Source organism: Podarcis bocagei (assembly GCF_964188305.1).
Source record: "Podarcis bocagei genome assembly, chromosome: 8".
NCBI lineage: Eukaryota > Metazoa > Chordata > Lepidosauria > Squamata > Lacertidae > Podarcis > Podarcis bocagei.
Window position 1 is genome coordinate 81,936,426 of NC_138133.1, and position 20,803 is coordinate 81,957,228.

The 20,803-nt window shown below is 49.2% G+C and overlaps 1 protein-coding gene across 1 annotated transcript in view; it reads right to left on the reverse strand.

Moving 5' to 3' along the window:
- Nucleotides 1–608: 608 nt before the first annotated feature.
- The window catches only part of HHLA1 (HHLA1 neighbor of OC90), a 56,281-nt gene continuing 36,086 nt past the window's right edge, over nucleotides 609–20,803 (reverse strand). The window contains exons 15-18 of the mRNA XM_081204719.1: nucleotides 20,432–20,506; nucleotides 4,191–4,341; nucleotides 3,613–3,695; nucleotides 609–1,000 (exon numbers count right to left, since the gene is read on the reverse strand). Coding sequence (XP_081060845.1) covers nucleotides 957–1,000; nucleotides 3,613–3,695; nucleotides 4,191–4,341; nucleotides 20,432–20,506 — 353 coding nt within the window. The 3' untranslated portion in view covers nucleotides 609–956. The remainder of the gene's footprint in view (nucleotides 1,001–3,612; nucleotides 3,696–4,190; nucleotides 4,342–20,431; nucleotides 20,507–20,803) is intronic.

A 20,803-nucleotide genomic window follows, 5' to 3' on the forward strand; every position in this document is an offset into this window, starting at 1 on the left:
ATCCTGAAGCTGAGGCTCCAAGACTTTGGCCACCTTATGAGAAGAGAAGACTCCCTGGAAAAGACCCTGGTGTTGGGAAAGATGGAGGGCACAAAGAAAAGGGGACGACAGAGGACGAGATGGTTGGACAGTGTTCTCGAAGCTACCAGCATGAGTTTGACCAAACTGTGGGAGGCAGTGGAAGACAAGAGTGCCTGGTCCATGGGGTCGCGAAGACTCGGACACAACTAAACGACTAAACAACAACAACAACAAGTTTTATCTGAAATTGCCCATTCACACCGCAAGTCACATTTAAATCTCACAGTCCCAAGGAGGGTCAAAACTCAGTGGCAGAGCATGGAATGGTTCCAGATTCAATCACTGCCATCTCCAGGCAGATCTGAGGATATCTCCTGTCTGAAACCCTTGAGAGCTCACTGGACCAATGGTCTACTCATTGTTAAAGCAGGTTCTTCGTATACTGCACATGATATGAAACAGCAATAGATTTCATATCAATTCACTTAAATATATGCCATTTCATAATAAAAAAAAAGTTCTCCAGGATTTTATCACAATCTAATTCTTGAACATATTTTTATTCAGAGCTGGTTTACCACAGTTAACAACCCTCAACATGCACCCGCAACAATACTAATGATTACACTTTATGAAGTACAATGTACCAAAAAAAAGAAAGAACATTTAAGTTTAGTTTCATGCTTGAGTTCCACCTCCTATTATTACAGTTCATTTAATCAGTGCTTGGAATGGAAAATATTCTACGCTACTACAGGGAAAAACTCATTCTCCTCTCTTCTTCTTCTTCTTCTTCTTCTTCTTCTTCTTCTTCTTCTTCTTCTTCTTCTTCTTCTTCTTCTTCATACCTGGCAGTGATTTCTTGCGCTGGATAATGGGATGAAGACTAAGAGTTTGTGTGAGTCTTCTCCTTAGCAATGACTCCTCTTTGGGCTTTAAATAGCTCTGCAAATGCTTGCAAGGCATTTTTGCTTTAAAGCTGAAAAAGCAAAAGAGGAAGCTCTTAACAATCTTAGAATCATAGAAATGTAGAGTTGGAAGGAACCCAAAGGTTCATCTGATCCAGGCCCCTGCAATGCTGGAATCACAGCTGAAGAATCCCTTACAGATGGTGATCCAACCTCTGCTTAAAAACCTCCAAGGAAGGAGACACCATCACCTATTGTGGGAGTCTGTTCCCCAGTTGAACAGCTCCTACTATTAGAAAGTGTGGGATGTGAAACACAAGAGCAGTCAAGTACAACATTCCTAGAGTGAACATGTTTACACATGGGGAGGAATGTTTGTCCAGCCAGCAGGTAAACTTCCTGTTTCCTTCTGGGCTGGGACAGACTTCCTCTGCATGTGACCAGAGGTGGGCGTGGCCTCAGCTGTGCAGGTAACAAATGCATAGGACTGGCCACCATCTCTCTCTCTATGACTACTTTCATTGAAGAAGCAACATCTGCTTAGCCAAAGATGCTGTCTTGGCCTCCATCCAAGAGAGGACAAAGGGACTGTCTCCTTATGAGATAGTTTCCAGGTGTATGTAACTTTTCTAAGCTAAGTCTGCCTTCTGGGATCCGATTGTGAACAGAATGTGAGTAAACTCTTTTTATACTTTTATAGAAGACCGTGTCGTGTCTTATCTTTTATGAGGGAATAAGGGGGAAATACCAGAATAGTTGTTATAGAGGCTTTAGCGAGCCTGAGCAAACGCATCCGCTGTGAGTTTAAAAAGGGGGATGTTACTCTACTAAATTGTGAACTTGTTAACACAAGTTGGAAAGGCCATAATCAAACAATATATCCTCTCCTGCATCCCTGAACATTCCCACAGAAAGTTCTTCCTAATGTTTAGTTGGAATTTCCTTTCTTGAAACTTGAATCCATTGGTTTGAGTCCTACCCTCTGGAGCAGCAGAAAGCCAGCTTGCTCCATCTTCCATGTGACGGCCCTTCAGATAATGGAAGATTGCTCTCATATCACCTCTCAGTCTTCTCTTATTTGCACATATTTAATATATAGCAATGGTTCACACTCCCAAAATTGTAGCTTTGATGGCACCCTTAAAAAAAGAATCCTCTGATTCCACCCACTACCCTCCTTTGGTTCTACCTCCTGAGTGCCTTGAGCATGTGCAAAGTGCAATATTCCATATGGCAGGGGTCTACCACTCATAAGCAATCACTTAGGAAGGCGAGGAGCTAAATGAGCTTGTCTGTGCTTCCTCTTTGTGTGCCACCCATGCACCCCTCCTTCCTTCCATCCTTTCACCCAGAGGTTAGAGACAGCAAGCTGGGCTGGAGGAAGAGAAGCTTGGGAACCAAAAGATGGGGAAGGCCATAGCTCTATGATACAGCATCTGCCTTGCAGGCAGAATGCCCCAGGTTCAGTTTCCTCCTAGAAAGTAAGGGGAAATGTCTGTGCGTGTTATGGAGGAAATGCCTACGGGTGGCATGCCTACGGATTTTCCTCCTCTAAAAACTACGTGCGTGTTATGGTCGGGTGTGTGTTATAGAGCGAAAAATACGGTACCTAAGTAAAGTCAGCTGGGAGCAAGCCACTCTGAAAACATTCTGTGCAAAAGCACAAAGTATTGTATTCTTGTCATCCATTTCTGAATAGCCTTTCAAATCAGTGTCAAGGCTATTTACGAACATACCGTAACAACAATCAAAACCAATTTTAAAACAATACCCGAAAAGGGGCAGATACAGGTTTTTTAAACAATACAAAATCAATGCCTAATGAAGTGACTAGGGAAACCCAGCCAGATGGGTGGGGTATAAATAATAAAATTATTCTTATTATTACACCAAGATGGAAAAACCTGTCAAAATAAAAAATGTCTTCAGTAGTTTCTAGAAAATACAGGTAGTGAACACCTGTATGATCTCAACAGAGATGCTGTTCCACAAAGCAGGGGAAGTCACAGTGAAAGTCCTGTTTTGAGTTGCTGTGGAGCAGGCTTCTGATGTTTTAGGGACTTCAAGAAGTGAAGTATAAACCCTACTGGGTCTATGATGGTTTCTTAAGTAACCTGGTGCTGTAAAGAGCCTTGTATGTTAATCCAGACTTGAGGTTGCCAGTGCACGAACAGCTGTGGTCAAGCTAACCTGTCCTGTAATCACAGAAGGGTAGTGGGAAAGGAGATAGATTTTGTCCAAGGGAAAGGGAGGCAAGCCTAGGGAATTCAGGTTTGGGGTGCCTGCAAGCTCTCCTGCAATCTTGTGAAAAAGGAGGAAATCTGGGTTCAGTTTGCAGCAGAGAAAAGAGCTGAACACCAGGTCTACTTGTTTGTTGAAAATTAATGTCTGCTGCCTAGTCCAAGGTCTACCCATAGCTACTAGCCGGTAGACCCATTAGGATGGACCTGGATTAAGTTAGTCTCACTGATGTCCCACTGAAGGTCATTGTGGAAAAAGTAGTCATGGCTAACCATATCCTATTGACTTCAGTGGGTACTAAATGCAATTAATTTAGTCTTAATATTTTCCATTGTCCATTTCAAGGCCACATCCCCAAAACCCTGCGAGCCAGATGAGAATTTGTCCCATTATATTTGAGAAAGAAAACATTATGAAACACCATTGAGGAACATCTACTTACTCCTTGAATGGGCAGCCCTCTTGACTTTTTCACAGATGTATGTTGCATTCTTCAAGAACCAGGAATAGTTTTCAATACAGTACCTAAAAAATTTAACCAGAATCACAAGATCAATGCAATATTGATTAGAATAAGATCTGATCATCTAGTCATTCCACAATTACACAGAACCACCACACAAACTCATGGCAGGGTCATAGGAACAAAGGCAGCAGCAACTACAACACTGGAGATGCACTCCATGACTTTTCAGTCATAAAATGTGAATTTGGTATTTCCAGTCAGTGAGTGGCAAGACATGAATCTTGAGGCAATCCAGTGCTTGGAAAAACCTGGACTGTGTCATCTTTTGTAGCTAACCTTAGCTATGGGACAATACAGCCCAAGCTTAGAGCTCTTGAGGAAGCGGGCAGAGGGACCTCTCCATCCAACAGAATCCAGAATTCTATGTTTTGAAAACTCTTTGCTATAATTGTATAGGTCTGAACTTCCTCATGCAAACTCAATGTTCTCAATTATCCTTCACTGTTCCCCAAATTTAGGATAAAAACCAAGGTGAGACCGGTTCTACCTTTTACCTCATAGCTTCATCTCTTGAATAGCTTCTGTCCCTTGCACAGAGGCACTGCTGGAAAAATTTGCACAGCTCCATCACACAAGGGTTTATCTTCTGAGCCGTGATGTACGGTGTAGTCATGGAGGTGCCTTTCTTCATTGCCTGCGGACATCCTACAAGGGAGAAGATAATCTCCAAGTAGACCTTGACAGTAGCTCCATATGTTTGGCATGTCAGAGGCACAGGAATAAGACACTTGCTAAAGTCCTGAATAGGGCACCCAAATGGATCAAGGTGCTGGAGTAATTCTCTACAGTGGGGAAGTTGCAATGTTTGGGGCTTTTTAGGTTAGGGAAAAAAAGAATTAAGACTTTGGGGCATGAGAAAGGTGTATAAAATTAGGAAAGGTTTGGAGAAACTGGATCGGGAAAGTTTCCCTCCCGCTCCCACCCTGTGACAACTTGGGACAACTCTTCACACAGCTCATAGTGGAGATTTGCTCCCACTTGAAGAAGAAGAGTTTGGATTTGATATCCCGCTTTATCACTACCCGAAGGAGTCTCAAAGTGGCTAACATTCTCCTTTCCCTTCCTCCCCCACAACAAACACTCTGTGAGGTGAGTGGGGCTGAGAGACTTCAAAGAAGTGTGACTAGCCCAAGGTCACCCAGCAGCTGCATGTGGAGGAGCGGGGACGCGAACCCGGTTCACCAGATTACGAATCTACTGCTCTTAACCACTACACCACACTGGCTCTCATCACACTTTAGGTGATGATGGTTACCAACTTGGAGGCCTTCCCACAAGGATTAGGCAAATGCATGCAGGAGAAGACTATCAGTGGCTACCAGCTCTGATGGCTATCTGCAGCCTCCACTGTCAGAGATGGTATGATTCTGAATACCAATAAACCTAGGGAGAGAGCTATTGCACTCATGTCTACTTTCTGTAGAGAGCTGGTTGGCCACAGTGGGGACAGAATGTTGAACTAGGCGTAGAGTCATCAACAAAGCTCTTTAGGCCCTCCAATAATTTTCCTTGCTCCTGCCACCCATGTTTCAAAAAACAGGGGGTGGAGGAGGGCAGGTGCAGAGCCAAGTGTACCATGGCTTCAGTGGTCAGCTCCTTCTCCTCATCCTCCTGCCACTACATCATTCTGGCAGTGGTGAGGTCAGAGGATTCTGATGAAAATGGAAAAGGAAGCCAGAATTGCTGAGATTTAGAGCAGAAATCAGCCAAGCATTATCAATACAGTCAAACCTTGGTTTTTGAACATAATCCATTCCAGAAGACCATTCGACTTCTGGAACGTTCAAACGGTTCAATGGGCGGTTGGCAAAATCCATTGAAAAAATAGAAAAGCACGCATCGGAAGCCGTTCAACTTCCAAGGCGCATTCAAAAACGGAAGCAATTACTTCCATGTTTTCGGTGTTCGGGTTCCAAATCGTACGTCAACAGAGACGTTTGAGAACTGAATTTCCACTGTATTCATTCACAAGGTTGTTGCTGTTTTTAAGCCTACAGATGAAACTTAATTATCTTTTTAAACAGTGTTTTGACATTTCCTTTACATTGAAACGTGTGTAAGCTATGCAGCTTACATTAAATAATGTCATATGAGACAAATGGCATAGTATTTTGCAGAAACCAAACTGCAGTGAAATGGAAACAGTGCTGACTGTGTTGAATACAAGTGGAACAGAAATCGCTGCGTTTTTGCATTTCTAGCTGACGCTGCCTGTTTATCTCAGTCCAAAGGAGATCACTTCATGATTTTCAGGGGGCACAAGCAAGTCCTGCTAACCCAATGCAGAAAAATAGCCACACTTAATATACTTGTGTTTATCCAAAGTCTGGTGCAGCCAATCCTATAGGGACGCTTGTGGTTATTGGAGCTGCCTTGGCCAGGCATTTGAAATCAAGGCTCAGCTGTACATCATTTTTGCAAGCTCTCTGAGCCGTAATCTCTTTGGACAAGGTAATTGAATCTCTCCCCACCCACCCAATGCCTTGCATTCCTTATGGCTTTGGTTGTGTTACACGATAGGAGAGGTTATGGAGGTTACCCTTAGAGTAATGAAGCTCTGTTGACATACACCTGAGTTGTCGGAGCTCATCGCAAATTTAATAAAAAGTGGCATTCGTTGATGGCAGAGAAATAAAGCTGCTGTCGTCTTCAAAGAGACAGGCACAAAACTACCTTAAGAGCTGGGTGAACTAGTGAGCAAAATGGAATCCCATCTTTTTTAAGTCATCCTGGCCTCTAACCCACTCATTTTCCTGCCCAAGGTTACCCCCACCAGCCCCAAACTCAGCCCAAAAGTACAGCGTGTGGTCTTACAGCGGTCATTATCTCGATTCCAAACTTACCTCCCAGGTTTGTCACAAAGATCTAATGAGAGACAGGGTGAACTGAGCTTCTTGGAGCAGAAATGGAATGGTGGGTGGTGGAATGGCGATCCAAAAGGCTAGATAAGCCAGTAGCAGAGATTAGTTCTGCTGCCTTGACCCCGAGACTGAGGGGGCCCAAGGCCATGTGACATCAGCACAGCAGGCAGCCATGCCAGGAACCATGTCTTCAGAACGGTTTGTCCAATTTTATGGAACTCCCTTCCATCATCATCAGCATCATTTTATTTGTATGTCGCCTTTCCATAGTTAAAACAGTGTTCAAGGTGGCTTACAACATGACAAGATTTACATAATTACCAACATAACAAAAGTCATAAACAATAAATAAAGGTAAAGGTAAAGGGACCCCTGACTGTTAGGTCCAGTCACAGATGACTCTGGGGTTGCGCCGCTCATCTCGCTTTATTGGCCGAGGGAGCCAGCGTACAGCTTCCGGGTCATGTGGCCAGCATGACTAAGCCGCTTCTGGAGAACCAGAGCAGCGCACGGAAACACCATTTACCTTCCCGCCGGAGCGGTACCTATTTATCTACTTGCACTTTGCTGTGCTTTTGAACTGCTAGGTGGGCAGGAGCTGGGACCGAACAATGGGAGCTCACCCTGTCGCAGGGATTCGAACCGCCGACCTTCTGATCGGCAAGCCCTAGGCTCTGTGCTTTAACCCACAGCGCCACCCGCGTCCAATAAATAAAACACATCAAAAGGTACACAACCAAATGGAAAACAATTTCCACATAAAACATAAAAACTAAAACTAAAACTACAACATTGATATCAATAACTATATAAAATGGCATAGATAAAAAATAAAAACAATATTAAAGAAGCCCTCTATGTCAAGCAGCAGCAACAGCAGTCCTTGTCAGGCCCTGCCCCAAGCCTAGTGGAGAGAGGTGGGGCAGGGTCCTTCAGGCTCCCAGCAAGCAGTCATTCCAGCTGAGGACAGACAGACCCTCTCCCTGTTGAACTTCCAGCACCTACTGAAGACTGTTTGTTGCAGCAGGCGTTTTAATTGAAGTCCAGTTTTATAGTTGGGACTGTTTATTTGTGGGGGGGGGGGGGTTACCTCTTCTTTGCAATTTCTTATACACTGTTTAGAGACGATCATAGCTAAAGCCAGATACAAACGGCTTAAATAAATAAAACAATCAAGAGCAACATACATGAACAGTTTTATTGACAGTTTCTTGGGCTGATTTGCCCATAACTTGCAAACTGCCTTGGGTCCATCTTGGCAATTGGGTGGCACTTCATGGGCAAGTGACAGAATTCAGAATATAACACATTTATTCATTTTCTTACATATATATCCCACTTCCCATCCACCATGGAGCCCAAGCAGCATACATGTGGTTCCCAGGTGGTCTGCTACCTGGGCACTGACCAGACCGAGATCTTCAGCAAACAGGTGGTCCATTGTGTCTTCAAACTGTACCTTGGGACCCTAGAGGTCATTCTCTATAGTCCCAGTCTCTATCCACATAGGACAAAAATGGCTGGTTCAATTTTATTATAATATGAATGAATCAAAGGAATATGATGGATGCAATCTCATTATCTCCTTCTGTAAAATGATTCCTTTGGGATGATGGCTTGGGAGGTGAGGCTTTATTCAGTCTTGATCAGTGATCTGAAGCCCAGAGAGCCTTTTCATTTTCATTTATTTACTCAAGAGTGTTAGCTTTCTTTAAAAACTTTAGAAGCATCTCCATTGGCAAAGGGAGGAGACTTGTAGCTTCATCACATGGCAGGTACCAACTCTGTCCCACCATCTCATTATGTCCCTGTAGAGAAACCAGAGATGATAGATCATTTTTCAGTGGGGGGCATTTTAAGGTGAAGAAGATGTTCTTCAAAGCTGAAAATGTTCACATACACATTTACCTTCTTCCAGGGACAACAGGCTCATTCTTCTCAGAAGTATCCGCCCCTCGTCACCTGCCTGAAAGAAACAGTTGTGTTCCAGTGAACAAAATATATGCTTTAAGTGGACGAAAGCCAAAAGGAGCAGGGGAAAAGTGGAGAAGACAATGAATTACCTTGCTATCATTTCCAGACATGAAGGAGAAAGTCTTTTCAATCCATGCTTTTGTTTCCCAGAAGACTTAAGACCGATGTTCTGCTTAGAATAGAAGTTGCAAAGATGGCATGTTGACAGCCTGCAAAGGTTGATTCCCACTCAGGATTCCTGTTATCCCATTGTTTGCTGTGGTGGTATGTATTTTTGCGTTTCTATATTGTAAACCACCCTGCGACCCTTGGATGAAGGACAGTATAGAAATACAGCCATACCTCAAGTTACATTACCTTCAGGTAAAGTAATTTTGAGTGGTGAACGCGGCAAACCAGGTTTCACTTCGCGCATGCACAGAAGCGCTCTATCATGCCGTGCGCATGCACAGAAGTGGTGCCTCTGGATATGGACTTTTCAGGGTAAGTACGGACCCCCAGAATGAATTGAGTTCGTATCCGGAGGGTCCACCGTATAATATAGAAGGACAGTATAGTAAATCAAATTTACATGTTCCTGTCAGTAGCCATTTTGCTTTGGGCAGCCTGTGGTGGGCTGCTTTTGCTGTCCTCACTTCAAAATGATAAGGAGTGGCTCCACATCAGCAAGTGTGCCATGAAGCATAAATAGCAGCTTTATACCAGGACAGGGACAATGCTTCAGTCCAAGGCCCACCTTCCTTTGTGGAGAACCTTCCAGAAACCACACGCCTGTGGTGGGCAAGGCCAAAGGCAAAAGTGTGTGGAGCAATGGGTGCCACTCTTACTTTTATTCAATGGGCATAAAAGTAAGAGTGGCAGGCAAAAGTAATTGCAGTTGGACACAGAACAAGGCAAATGTACTTGAGTTGGGCACAGAACAAAGCCAGAGAAAGGTGTGCCCTGAGGAGAATTTTTGAGAGGCCCAGAGGCGTACATTTGCCCCCCCCTCACATACCTTCCAACTACCCCCAAAATACTGGGATCATCAAAAAAACCCCCCTTACGCTGTCATGGCTTTCCACCTTTCCACACAGAGTCCCAAATTCCCCAGGGACCTTCCCTTCTGCACAGCGTTTCAGTGTGTTACTAGAAGGCTAGATCTGTGTGTCAGAAGGACACACATTTCTCCCTACCGCTCAGTCAATATGGCTCCACTTCCCTTTCTTGTGAAAACAAGATCTGGGGCACACGAACACGGCTAAGAAAGTTGGTCACTGTTTTCCTCAGTTGGTCAGTTTCCCATAAAGAAAGTGGTGTGTACGGGAGCAAAGGGGCAGGGCCTGTCCATGAGGCTGGTGCCATGGCTCCAAGTGTTCACAGGCGCTGAAGAGCAGCCATTACAGTTTCTTGGCTCTGGCTTGTTTCATTTGGCTGCTGCGTCTGTGTTCCTGCCACAGCCTCTGAGGAAGAGGTGTGCAGGGGGACAGGGACACTGATGTCGAATGTGTCTCTATTTTCATCTGAGGAATGTTGGAGGCCATGCCCTTGCTTTATACCAAGGGAAAGAAAACACAGCTCCATCCTTCTAGCCCAGTATTTTGTTCTCTGACTGATCATGACTCAGGGGTAGCCAAGATGACTGCAATTCCCATCATACCTGACCATTGGCCATGCTGGCTGGGCCTGACAGGAGCTGGAGTGCAACAATATCCAGAGGGCACCAAAATTGGCTACCCCTGCTCCAGGGTGTCAAACAGGAAGGTGTTTGCCCAGTCCTGCTCCATGGAGGTCCTTATGAATGGAGATGCCTGGGATTGAACCTGGAACCTTCTACATGCCAATCATGCACCCTGCCACCAAGCTACAATTTGATGAAGTGACCTGTACCTTTGGTGTTCTTGGTTTTTTTCACCAGCCGTCTATTCTGCTGAAAAGCAGACTGCAGAGAAACACGAGAGAAGCAAACCTGGCGATACGCTTGAGCCATTTGCTTCTTTCCGCTCATGCCTCCAAACCCCCGCAGTCCAAGAAACGAGTCCCATGCTACAGTTCAACTACCCACGGGCTCAGTACTCAAATAACAATGTAATTGCATTTCTAACATTCAATCATCATTTAAAAATATATATATGTGGGCACAACCAAGCCAAATCCAGCATTCTGAAGAACCACATATTCCAGTGGTAAGTTCAAAACACATGCTTCCTTTCTCCCCATTCAACTCCATGAGGTTGCCGTTGCAATCCTATACCCAACCTTACTGGCACTTAGAGGGGCTTCCACACAGCAGTTTATTGTGGGCGCACTGCTAGTCAATCCTGCAGATATTTTTTGTGTGTGCAGCATTCAGAAGACGTCGTCCTCACCAAAAATGGTGCCCCACACAATTGCCTTATTTAATCTGGGTTTACTGTTTCCACAGCATGCAACTCACAGAGGAAGTACCCCAGTCTTCATTCACTGATATAGGTGTCAACAGCCTACGAACCACCCTGAAGGACTCTGCTGAGCTATTACTCAAGGAAAGATTAAGACTAAGAATTTTAAATGATGTTGATGATGATGATGATCAGGCCCATTTGAGTGGACATTTTAAGATTGCTCTGTTAATAAAGGTAAAGGGACCCCTGGCCATTAGGTCCAGTTGTGACTGACTCTGAGGTTGCGGCGCTCATCTCGTTTTACTGGCTGAGGGAGCCGGCGTACAGCTTCCAGGTCATGTGGCCAGCATGACTAAGCCGCTTCTGGGGATCCAGAGCAGCGCACGGAAACGCCGTTTACCTTCCCACTGGAGGGGTACCTATTTATCTACTTGCACTTTGATGTGCTTTTGAACTGCTAGGTGGGCAGGAGCTGGGACGGCGCTCTCCCCGTCACGGGGATTTGAACCGCCAACCTTCTGATCGGCAAGCCCTAGGCTCTGTGGTTTAACCCACAGTGCCACCTGCGTCCAATAAATAAAAATAAATAAAACACATCAAAAGGTACACAACCAAGGAGGAGGGACCAAGCAACAGGAGCTCACCCCGTCATGGGGATTCGAACCTCCGACCTTCTGATCGGCAAGTCTTAGCAATTTTGGTTGGGTAGCCTCTACATGGGATACATCAGCCTCGCTGCTTGAATTTCTGCTTGCTCTGCAGGCATTAATGTCAAAGGAGGGTGCCCAGGGTGGAGGATGTGTGTAGAGACAGCTCTTCAGAGATGGATCAAGTTAAAGTTCACTCAGTGGCTTGAAACAGAATCTCCCTCCTGAAGGATTTGGGCTTGTGCACAACACTGCATCCCATTGTGACGAAAAGATGGCCCAGAGGGAAGATCTGGCCAAAGGGGACACCTCTGGGATACCTTCTCCGGGGAATGTGAGCTTCAGTGTTCAGCTGATGCAAGAATGCAGTTGGAGAAGCTCCTCTCCTTTTTCAAGCAAGGGAACACAGCTGTCAGAGCTGCTTCAAGATCCTAGCTCACAGAGGATCACGCTAGCCAGCGGTCATTAAGTAAAAGTCTTTATTGAATTACAGTTTCCATTCTCACGCTGCTGTCTGCAACTCTACGTCTACTAGCTAGATCGGCGAGGCTCCGTCTGAGTCTCCGCCCCGTGCGCACCAACTTAATATCCTAGCCTTGCTCCACCTTTTCCTCCTGACTGTCCTCCTCTGGGTCCCTCTACCCCCCGGGGCTTCTTCCTTCCGGGATTCTTCTGACGCTGACCCGGACCCTTCTGCCTCCTTGCGCCGGGCTTTAGGACCCGGTTCCCTTTCGGGGCTGCTCACTGCGCCGCCTTCCTCTGCATTTGAACTTGGCGCGCGCGCCCAACCTTCCACTTTCCTCTTAACCGTTTCTTCGCTCCCCGATGGAGGTGTGGCCACTCCTGACTCCTGCCCTCCCTCCTGTGGTGAGCTGCCAGCGCTTCCCCCCTGGCTCCTTTCCTCTTCCCTGCTTCCTGGCGGTGACGCTGGTCCCGATTTCCAGCTGCTCCCCCCTGAGTCTCCTCTGGCTCTATCTTCCTGGGGTGCCTCCCTAGACTCCCCCCTTGCCCTGGCCACTGGTGCTCCTTTCTGTGAATCCTCTGATTCACTGGAAAGACTGGGAGATCTCGGGTCGTCGTCATCACTCATCCTTTCCTCTGTCTCCTCCCCTTCGCTCTCTGTTTCCTCCCTTGCCCGTGCCTCTGCACCTAAACCCCTGACATCCATCCCCCCCTCGAAGCCCCCCAGTCCCCCCTCCCCTCCTTCCGGTGCTGGAACTGGGGGCTGCTGTTGCAAAGGGACGAACGTCGGATATCGGTCGCTTCCCGTGGCAGGCCTCCAGCGGAACTCTTCCAGGTCTTCCTCTCTGCTCTCGTTGACGACAGTCACCTCCTCTTCCATCTCTGTGCCGCCGTGCTCGAAACCAGGGTCGTCCCCGAAAATGTCCATGTCCGTCTCTCCCGCACTACCTCCAGGCGGCGTTGCTCGGCCGGAACAGTCCAGCCACTTCCTGCGGAACTGCTCCTCCGGCCTATCGTCCCACCAATACGAGGGTTCTGAGACAGATCCCGAGGGTGACCCCTCCGGGGAACGGACGTCTCGTGTTGGTTCCTCGTCCGAGTCGAACCCCCTGAACGTGCTGTCCGAAAGCGTGGGCGTGAAAAGCCAGTCGTCGAAAAAGTCTGCTGGCATAGGTCTATGTGGGAAGAGGGCATGAAACTCGTCTTTGAGCAGAGGTTCGTCTAAAGCGTAGCCCGGCACCCAGCTGTTCGCACTGGCCGGGGTGCCCTCCCTGGCGAGAAAGTATTCTACTCCCTCTTCCCCCCATCTGGAGTCCAAAATCTCCGTGACTTCGTTGATGCGCTCCTCCTGTGCCACTCCCGCGTGCCCCGTTCCTTCTCTGAGCGGACTCGGCGCCGTTCCGGGTTCCTGGAACCTGTGCGGTGCCTTGTAGGGAGTGAGCACCGATCTGTGGAACACCGGATGCATTCTGGAACCCTCCGGAAGCGCCAGCCTGAAAGCCACCGGGTTGACCTGCTCTTCGACTTGGTAGGGCCCCAGTTGTTTATGCCCTAGTTTCTTCTTGGCCAACGACCTGGCCGGCACTGCGTGGGCTGCTAACCAGACCCAGTCTCCCACGTGGAGCTCTTCGCCAACCCTTCTGTGTTTGTCCGCTTGTACCTTGTATGCGTGTTTAGCCAGCTCCAGGTGGCGCCGCAGCTGATCGTGGACTTCCTGCAGCTCCGACGCGAACGCATCGGCTGACTGCGGCTCCTCTTCTCCCCTGCATTCCAGTCCCGGAAAGGTTCTAGGGTGCCGCCCGTTGTTGGCGAAGAACGGCGTGACGCCCGTGGATACGTGCTTCGTGTTGTTGTAGGCAAACTCTGCAAGCGGCAGGTAATCCACCCACGTCGCAGGCTGTTGGTTTGCATAACATCTCAGGTACTGCTGCATGATGGCATTGGCTCGCTCCGCTTGCCCGTTGGTCTGCGGGTGTCTCGCCGACGCCAGATTGATCTTGACGTTCAGGAAGCCCATCAGTTTCTGCCAGAAGTTCGAGATGAACTGCCGCCCGCGGTCGGACAGAATAGACCGTGGCAGACCGTGAACCTTGAACACGTGGTCTATGAACAGTTTGGCGGTTTGCTCCGCCGTGGCCACCTTAGCACACGGAATGAAATGCGCCATCTTGGAGAACAGGTCCACCACCACCAACACTGCCGTCTTGCCCCTTGAGCTGGGCAGATCCGTGACAAAGTCCAGAGCCACCCTTTCCCAAGGTTCGACCGGAGTTTGCAGCGGCTCCAACAGTCCAGCCGGCGGTTTGTGTACCGGCTTTGCCCTCTGGCAGGTGTCACACCTCGCTACGTAGTCTGCGACCTCCCCTCTCATTCCAGGCCACCAGAAATCCCTGGCTACTAATTCCACCGTCTTCTCCTTGCCAAAGTGCCCGGCCGTGGGTGCGTCGTGCAGCTGCTGTAGCACCTTGGCTCGAAGTTCGTCACCCGGCACGTAGATGGCCCCTTTACGGATGAGCAAGCCATCTCGTAGCTGGAAACCGTCGGCCGCTGCCTTGCCCCCTCGCACCTCTGCCATCTTCGTTTGTGCGAAGGAGTCCCCCTGCAACGCTCGCCGCACCGCCTCTAGGTCCACGGTCGCCGCGGCGCACGCCCACACTGTCGGTGCAAAGATGTGCATGGCGGCCGCTGGTGTCGCGTCCTCCAGATACTGTGGCTTGCGGGAGAGAGCGTCTGCCATGATGTTGGTGTCCCCCGGGACATACTCTATTCGGAAGTCGAAGTCCGCAAAGAACTCAGCCCAACGTATCTGCCTCTGGTTCAGGAACTGTGCTGTGCGCCAGTGTTCCAGATTCTTGTGGTCCGTGCAAACCTGCACCGTGTGCTTGGCGCCGATCAGAAAGTGCCTCCACGCCTTGAACGCTGCATGAATGGCCAGCAACTCCCTGTCCCATATGGTGTAGTTCTGCTCGGACTTGCTGAGCTTCCTGGAGTAAAACGCTCCCGGCCGCCACACGCCCCGCGGGTCCTTCTGCAGCAGGACCGCCCCCACTGCTCTGTCCGAAGCGTCTGTCTCCACCCTCATCGGCATGCTGGGGTTGACATGAAGCAGCTGCTCTTCCGACGCGAAGAGACGCTTGAGGGCCTGAAAGGACTGCTCCGCCTGCTCTGTCCAGATGAACTTCTTCTTCTTGGAGCTAAGGGTGTCAGTGATGGCCGCCGTCTGCATCGCGAAGCCCTTGATAAACTTGCGATAGAAGTTCGCAAAGCCGACAAACCGTTGGACCTCCTTCCGGTTGCGTGGGCTCTTCCAATCCAACACTGCTCGAACCTTGGCGCTGTCCATGGCGAGCCCCTTGTCAGACAGCTTGTAGCCCAGAAAATCCACCTCCGGCACGTCAAATTGGCACTTCTCCAGCTTGGCGTAGAGCCTGTGTTGCTTTAGCCTGCCCAGCACTTCCTTGACGTGCTTGTCATGTTCTTGCTGCGACTCCGAAAAGATCAGGATGTCATCCAAGAAACAGACGCACGTCTTGTAGAGCAGTCCCGCCAACACGTGATGCATAAATGCTTGAAAAACGTGAGCGCCATTTTGCAGTCCAAAAGGCATAACTCTGTATTCGTAGGTACCCAGTGGCGTGAACATGGCTGTCTTCCACTCATCACCTTCCCGCATGCGAATGAGGTTGTACGCCCCCCGCAGGTCCAACTTGGTGAACACCTTTCCCTTCCGTACCTTCGCCAGGAGGTCGTCGATGCGGGGCATGGGGAAGTCCGACGGCTTGGTCACACTGTTCAAAATCCTGTAATCCACTACGAGTCTTTTTTGGGGCGTGTCTCGCTTCTTAACAAAGAATACAGGACTGCCCCCCACTGCCTTAGACTCCCGGATGAAACCGCGCTCCAAATTATGATCGATGAAGTCTTTGAGTTCCTGCAGTTCGTCCTCAGACATGGAATACAGCTTCCCTTTAGGCAGCGCCGCCCCCGGCAGCAGGTCAATTTTGCAGTCATATGGTCTGTGAGGGGGTAGCCTGTCCGCCTCCTTCTCGCAGAAAACTTCCAGAAATTCTGCGTACTTGTGGGGAATCGCTTGCAGCGTGCCTAGCAGCAGCTGTGACTCCTCTTCCTCTCCTTCCTGCCTGGGTACGATGCAGTGTTCAGCACAAAAGGAAGAGCCGAAGACCAGTTGCCTCTGGAACCAAGCCATCGTTGGGCTGTGCTTGTCCAGCCAACTCATACCCAATACAATGGGCGTGTCAGACAGTTGAGTGACGTTGAAGCTGATGACTTCCCTGTGATTCCCAAGTCGCATCACCATTGGTGGCGTCTGCTTCACCACTTGCCCCCCTAGCAGCTCCCTGCCATCCACCGTGACAACCTGCAGGGGCAGTGTGGCCGGCAGCAACTGCACAGCGTGCCTGTCGACAAATTCCTGCCCTATAAAGTCCGCGTTGCTGCCGGAGTCGATGGTGATTGGCACGTCCATGGTGATTCCATTGGGCAGCTGGAGAGATGCTGTGAGCCTCACTACTGGTTTGGGCGGGAGGGGGTTCACTGGCTGTAAAATTTCTGGGGACTGCGTCACTAACACGTCTGGCTGGGCCCCAGTGCCTCTTCCTCCAGCCAGACATCGTCGTTTCCCTGCTGTGGTCCTCCCTGCTGCGTTGCTGCAGTCACCATTGCTGAGGCTGCAGTAAGCTTGTGGGGCCTCTGGGGACACTCTTTCGCCATATGCCCTGGCTGCTCACAGACGTAACACTTCCTGGTCCCTCTAGTAGGCTTCGCCTTCACTGCTGCCGGTGCTAGGGCTCTGGTTGCTGACTGAGCCCTTGCACTTCCAACCTCCATAGGTTCGGCTCCTCCTCCTGGCGGAGGCGTGGATTGCGCCCGCGCTGCTTCTCTGGGAAAGAAGGAGGGGCCCCCGGCTGGTTCGCGCCCTCCACGTCCTTCGTCCTTGCTCCACGGACGTCCTTCCAGCCTCACCCCCACGGCCAGTGCCCTCTGAACGACCTCCTGGGTGGTTCGGGGTCTCTCCCCCCTCGCTATCTCATCTTTAATCGAGTTGTGCAGTCCCTCCCAAAAGAGGTCTCTTACAGGAGCCGAATCTCTGTCCCATTCCAGGGCGCTGACCAAGGCGAAAAAGCGGGCATGATACTGTCTGACGCTGGCCCTCCCTTGTCTCAGCCCATGCACCTCCTTCCGTGCAAGATCAATGTCAATACTTGATAAGAAACACCCATCCATCGCTTTAATAAAGGCATCCGCATTCTGGAGCGCCGGATCGTTATCTCTCCATAAATTGCGCAACCATGCTTTCGCCTCCCCATGCAGATGGGACATGATGAACCCCACTCTCTCCTGTTCATCTCTAAAGTCTTTATGCAACAGTTGCAGTGCGCACAGTACGTCGGCTCTAAAGTTGGGATACTGTTGCAGGTTCCCATCGAAGTGAGAGAGCAGCCCGCCTGTCCGTCTCGCCAACCCAATTCCCTCCTGCCGGGGTGGTTGCTTTGCCAGTACGTCTAACCTGACCTGGAGATCCCTGCAGGCGGCAGCTGCCTCGTCCTCTCTCTTCCTGGATGCGAGAACCTCGGCGTTCAGTTGTGCCACTGCTTTTCTGAGGTCCTCTATCTGCTGCTCAGCCGTCATGTCTCCTGCCGTTCGTGAGCTCGCTAGTGGGCGCCTGTTTCTCTCCCCTCCTCGAGGCTGCAGATGCCCACAATGTAGAGACGGAGCCTACTGTCAGAGCTGCTTCAAGATCCTAGCTCACAGAGGATCACGCTAGCCAGCGGTCATTAAGTAAAAGTCTTTATTGAATTACAGTTTCCATTCTCACGCTGCTGTCTGCAACTCTACGTCTACTAGCTAGATCGGCGAGGCTCCGTCTGAGTCTCCGCCCCGTGCGCACCAACTTAATATCCTAGCCTTGCTCCACCTTTTCCTCCTGACTGTCCTCCTCTGGGTCCCTCTACCCCCCGGGGCTTCTTCCTTCCGGGATTCTTCTGACGCTGACCCGGACCCTTCTGCCTCCTTGCGCCGGGCTTTAGGACCCGGTTCCCTTTCGGGGCTGCTCACTGCGCCGCCTTCCTCTGCATTTGAACTTGGCGCGCGCGCCCAACCTTCCACTTTCCTCTTAACCGTTTCTTCGCTCCCCGATGGAGGTGTGGCCACTCCTGACTCCTGCCCTCCCTCCTGTGGTGAGCTGCCAGCGCTTCCCCCCTGGCTCCTTTCCTCTTCCCTGCTTCCTGGCGGTGACGCTGGTCCCGATTTCCAGCTGCTCCCCCCTGAGTCTCCTCTGGCTCTATCTTCCTGGGGTGCCTCCCTAGACTCCCCCCTTGCCCTGGCCACTGGTGCTCCTTTCTGTGAATCCTCTGATTCACTGGAAAGACTGGGAGATCTCGGGTCGTCGTCATCACTCATCCTTTCCTCTGTCTCCTCCCCTTCGCTCTCTGTTTCCTCCCTTGCCCGTGCCTCTGCACCTAAACCCCTGACAACAGCCCATGGATTTAATTGAGGCAGGATTCTCCAGATGCTTTTGCTTATCAGCTTCCCCTGTCTTTCCTGGACAGATCTTGCTGGATACAGAGCAATAGTGGCTTGCCGCCAGTCACTACACATGATGGTGGTGGGTGGCAACGGAGGCAAAAGGGGGTGGGAAAAATGTAAATTTTACCTGTGTGCAGTGAGCTAGTTTCTCCGCACCCCCACCTCTACCTTCCAACCATGCAAGCAATCACCAGCAAGGGGTGTGCAGGGTTCTCCTGGAATTCCCGGACATGTCCTCTTTTGGGAGTCCTACATGCCCACCCGGGGGGAATTTTTACATCTCAAAGCAAATCTCCAGGATTTTGGGTTATTTTTTGTGTGCAGGCAGCTCTGGGTCTGGCTATTTTTTTAAAAAATATATATATTATTTATACCCCACCCATCTGGCTGGGCTTCCCCAGCCACTCTGGGTGGCCTCCAACAAAATATTAAAATACATCAAGCATTAAAAGCTTCCCTAAACAGGGCTGCCTTCAGATGTCTTCTAAAAGTCTGGTAGTTGTTGTTCTCTTTGACAACTGGTGGGAGGGCGTTCCACATCAAGCATTAAAAGCTTCCCTAAACAGGGCTGCCTTCAGATGTCTTCTAAAAGTCTGGTAGTTGTTGTTCTCTTTGACAACTGGTGGGAGGGCGTTCCACAGGGTGGGTGCCACTCCTGGGAAGGCCCTCTGCCTGGTTCCCTATAACTTGGCTTCTTGCAGTGAGGGAACAGCCAGAACGCCCTCGGCGCTGGACCTCAGTGTCCGGGCAGAACGATGGGGGTGAAGACGCTTCAGATATACTGGACCGACTGGCTATCATGTGATTGCCCCCCAAAAAGCTCAACAACTTTTTGTGTCCAGATTTTGAAATATGGCAACCCTAAGTGTGTGACCTGCAGAGAGTGCCAGGGGCCAGGCAGAGGGACCTGGAGAGCTGTATTCAGCTCCAGGCCAGAGATTCCCCACCCCTGCCCTGCACATTCATCCTTAATCCACACAGAGAGCCTAAGTGCTGCTAATGGGCTGTATGGAAGATGCCCACACAAGTATAGCTTGTCTGCCACAGGCTCTGTACAGGGGTACATGAATGCATGCATGCCAGGGATGCAGCCAAAATGCCCTCTGGTGCCACCCTCCAAAATTGGTGAGTTTTGGGGTCCTTATTTTGAAGCTTGCAAGCTGAATGAATAGCTTTATTATTATTATTATTATTATTATTATTATTATTATTATTATTATTATTATTATTATTAGACCCTCTCATCCACCTAGTGATTCAAGCTCTCTCCCTGCCACCTGGAATGGGGACAGGCAAACCAGGAGATTTCATTTCAGCCCTGGAATTCTGGCATCCCTATTACATATTGCATTTTAAGATGAAGTAGTAGGATGATGTTAAACATGCTTTTAACCTCCTCCTCTCAAACCCTAAAAGCTCAGCTTATGAAGCAAAACTTGGAGGTGATATTTTTTGCAGTTAAAGGACAGTTCCTGGACCCCAAATTGGCCCCAACCCCATTTCCCTGTCAAATCCATGGCAGATAGAAAGTCTTGAGCAATGATGCTTTGGTCTTCCTTCTGCAGCTGAAGAACCCTGAAACAAGCCAACTTTTTTCCAGCCTGAGGCAAATTCACTGGCACAGATGAATTAGCTGCAGGATGAGACGCTTAGTGCATTTGTGAAATTCCCAAACACGGATGAATATGGGGCATTTGCAAAGTTGGATATCTTTGAAGTTGGGATAATATGTGTAGGATCTACAGTAAAGAAAGCTATGGGAACTCATTAAAAAGAAAGAAAAAGATTCGCACGCATGGTAGTAAACATACTTAGCCTGGTAGCGGTTAGCCGTATATGGTCTACGTTTTATAGCAAATTAGCACAAGACATAGGTACTTACTGGAGGGCACCTTTAGTAAAATGCCAGGCCTCTGTTGTGGTGTAGATGCTGCAGGAAGAGGCATGTTTTCTGCCACTGAAATCAGGAACAGAACATAAAAGATCAGCTGGGCTGCAAGATATAGGTCATAATATAATGTTTGAAGACTGGGAAAGATTGTGGAAAACTGATTTAAAATTTACAGATTGTGGCACCCACCCTGTAGAACATCCTCCCATCAGATGTCAAGGATATAAACAACTACAGTGGTACCTCGGGTTAAGTATTTAATTCGTTCCAGAGGTCTGTTCTTAACCTGAAACTGTTCTTAACCTGAAGCACCACTTTAGCTAATGGGGCCTCCTGCTGCTGCCGCGCCACCGGAGCACGATT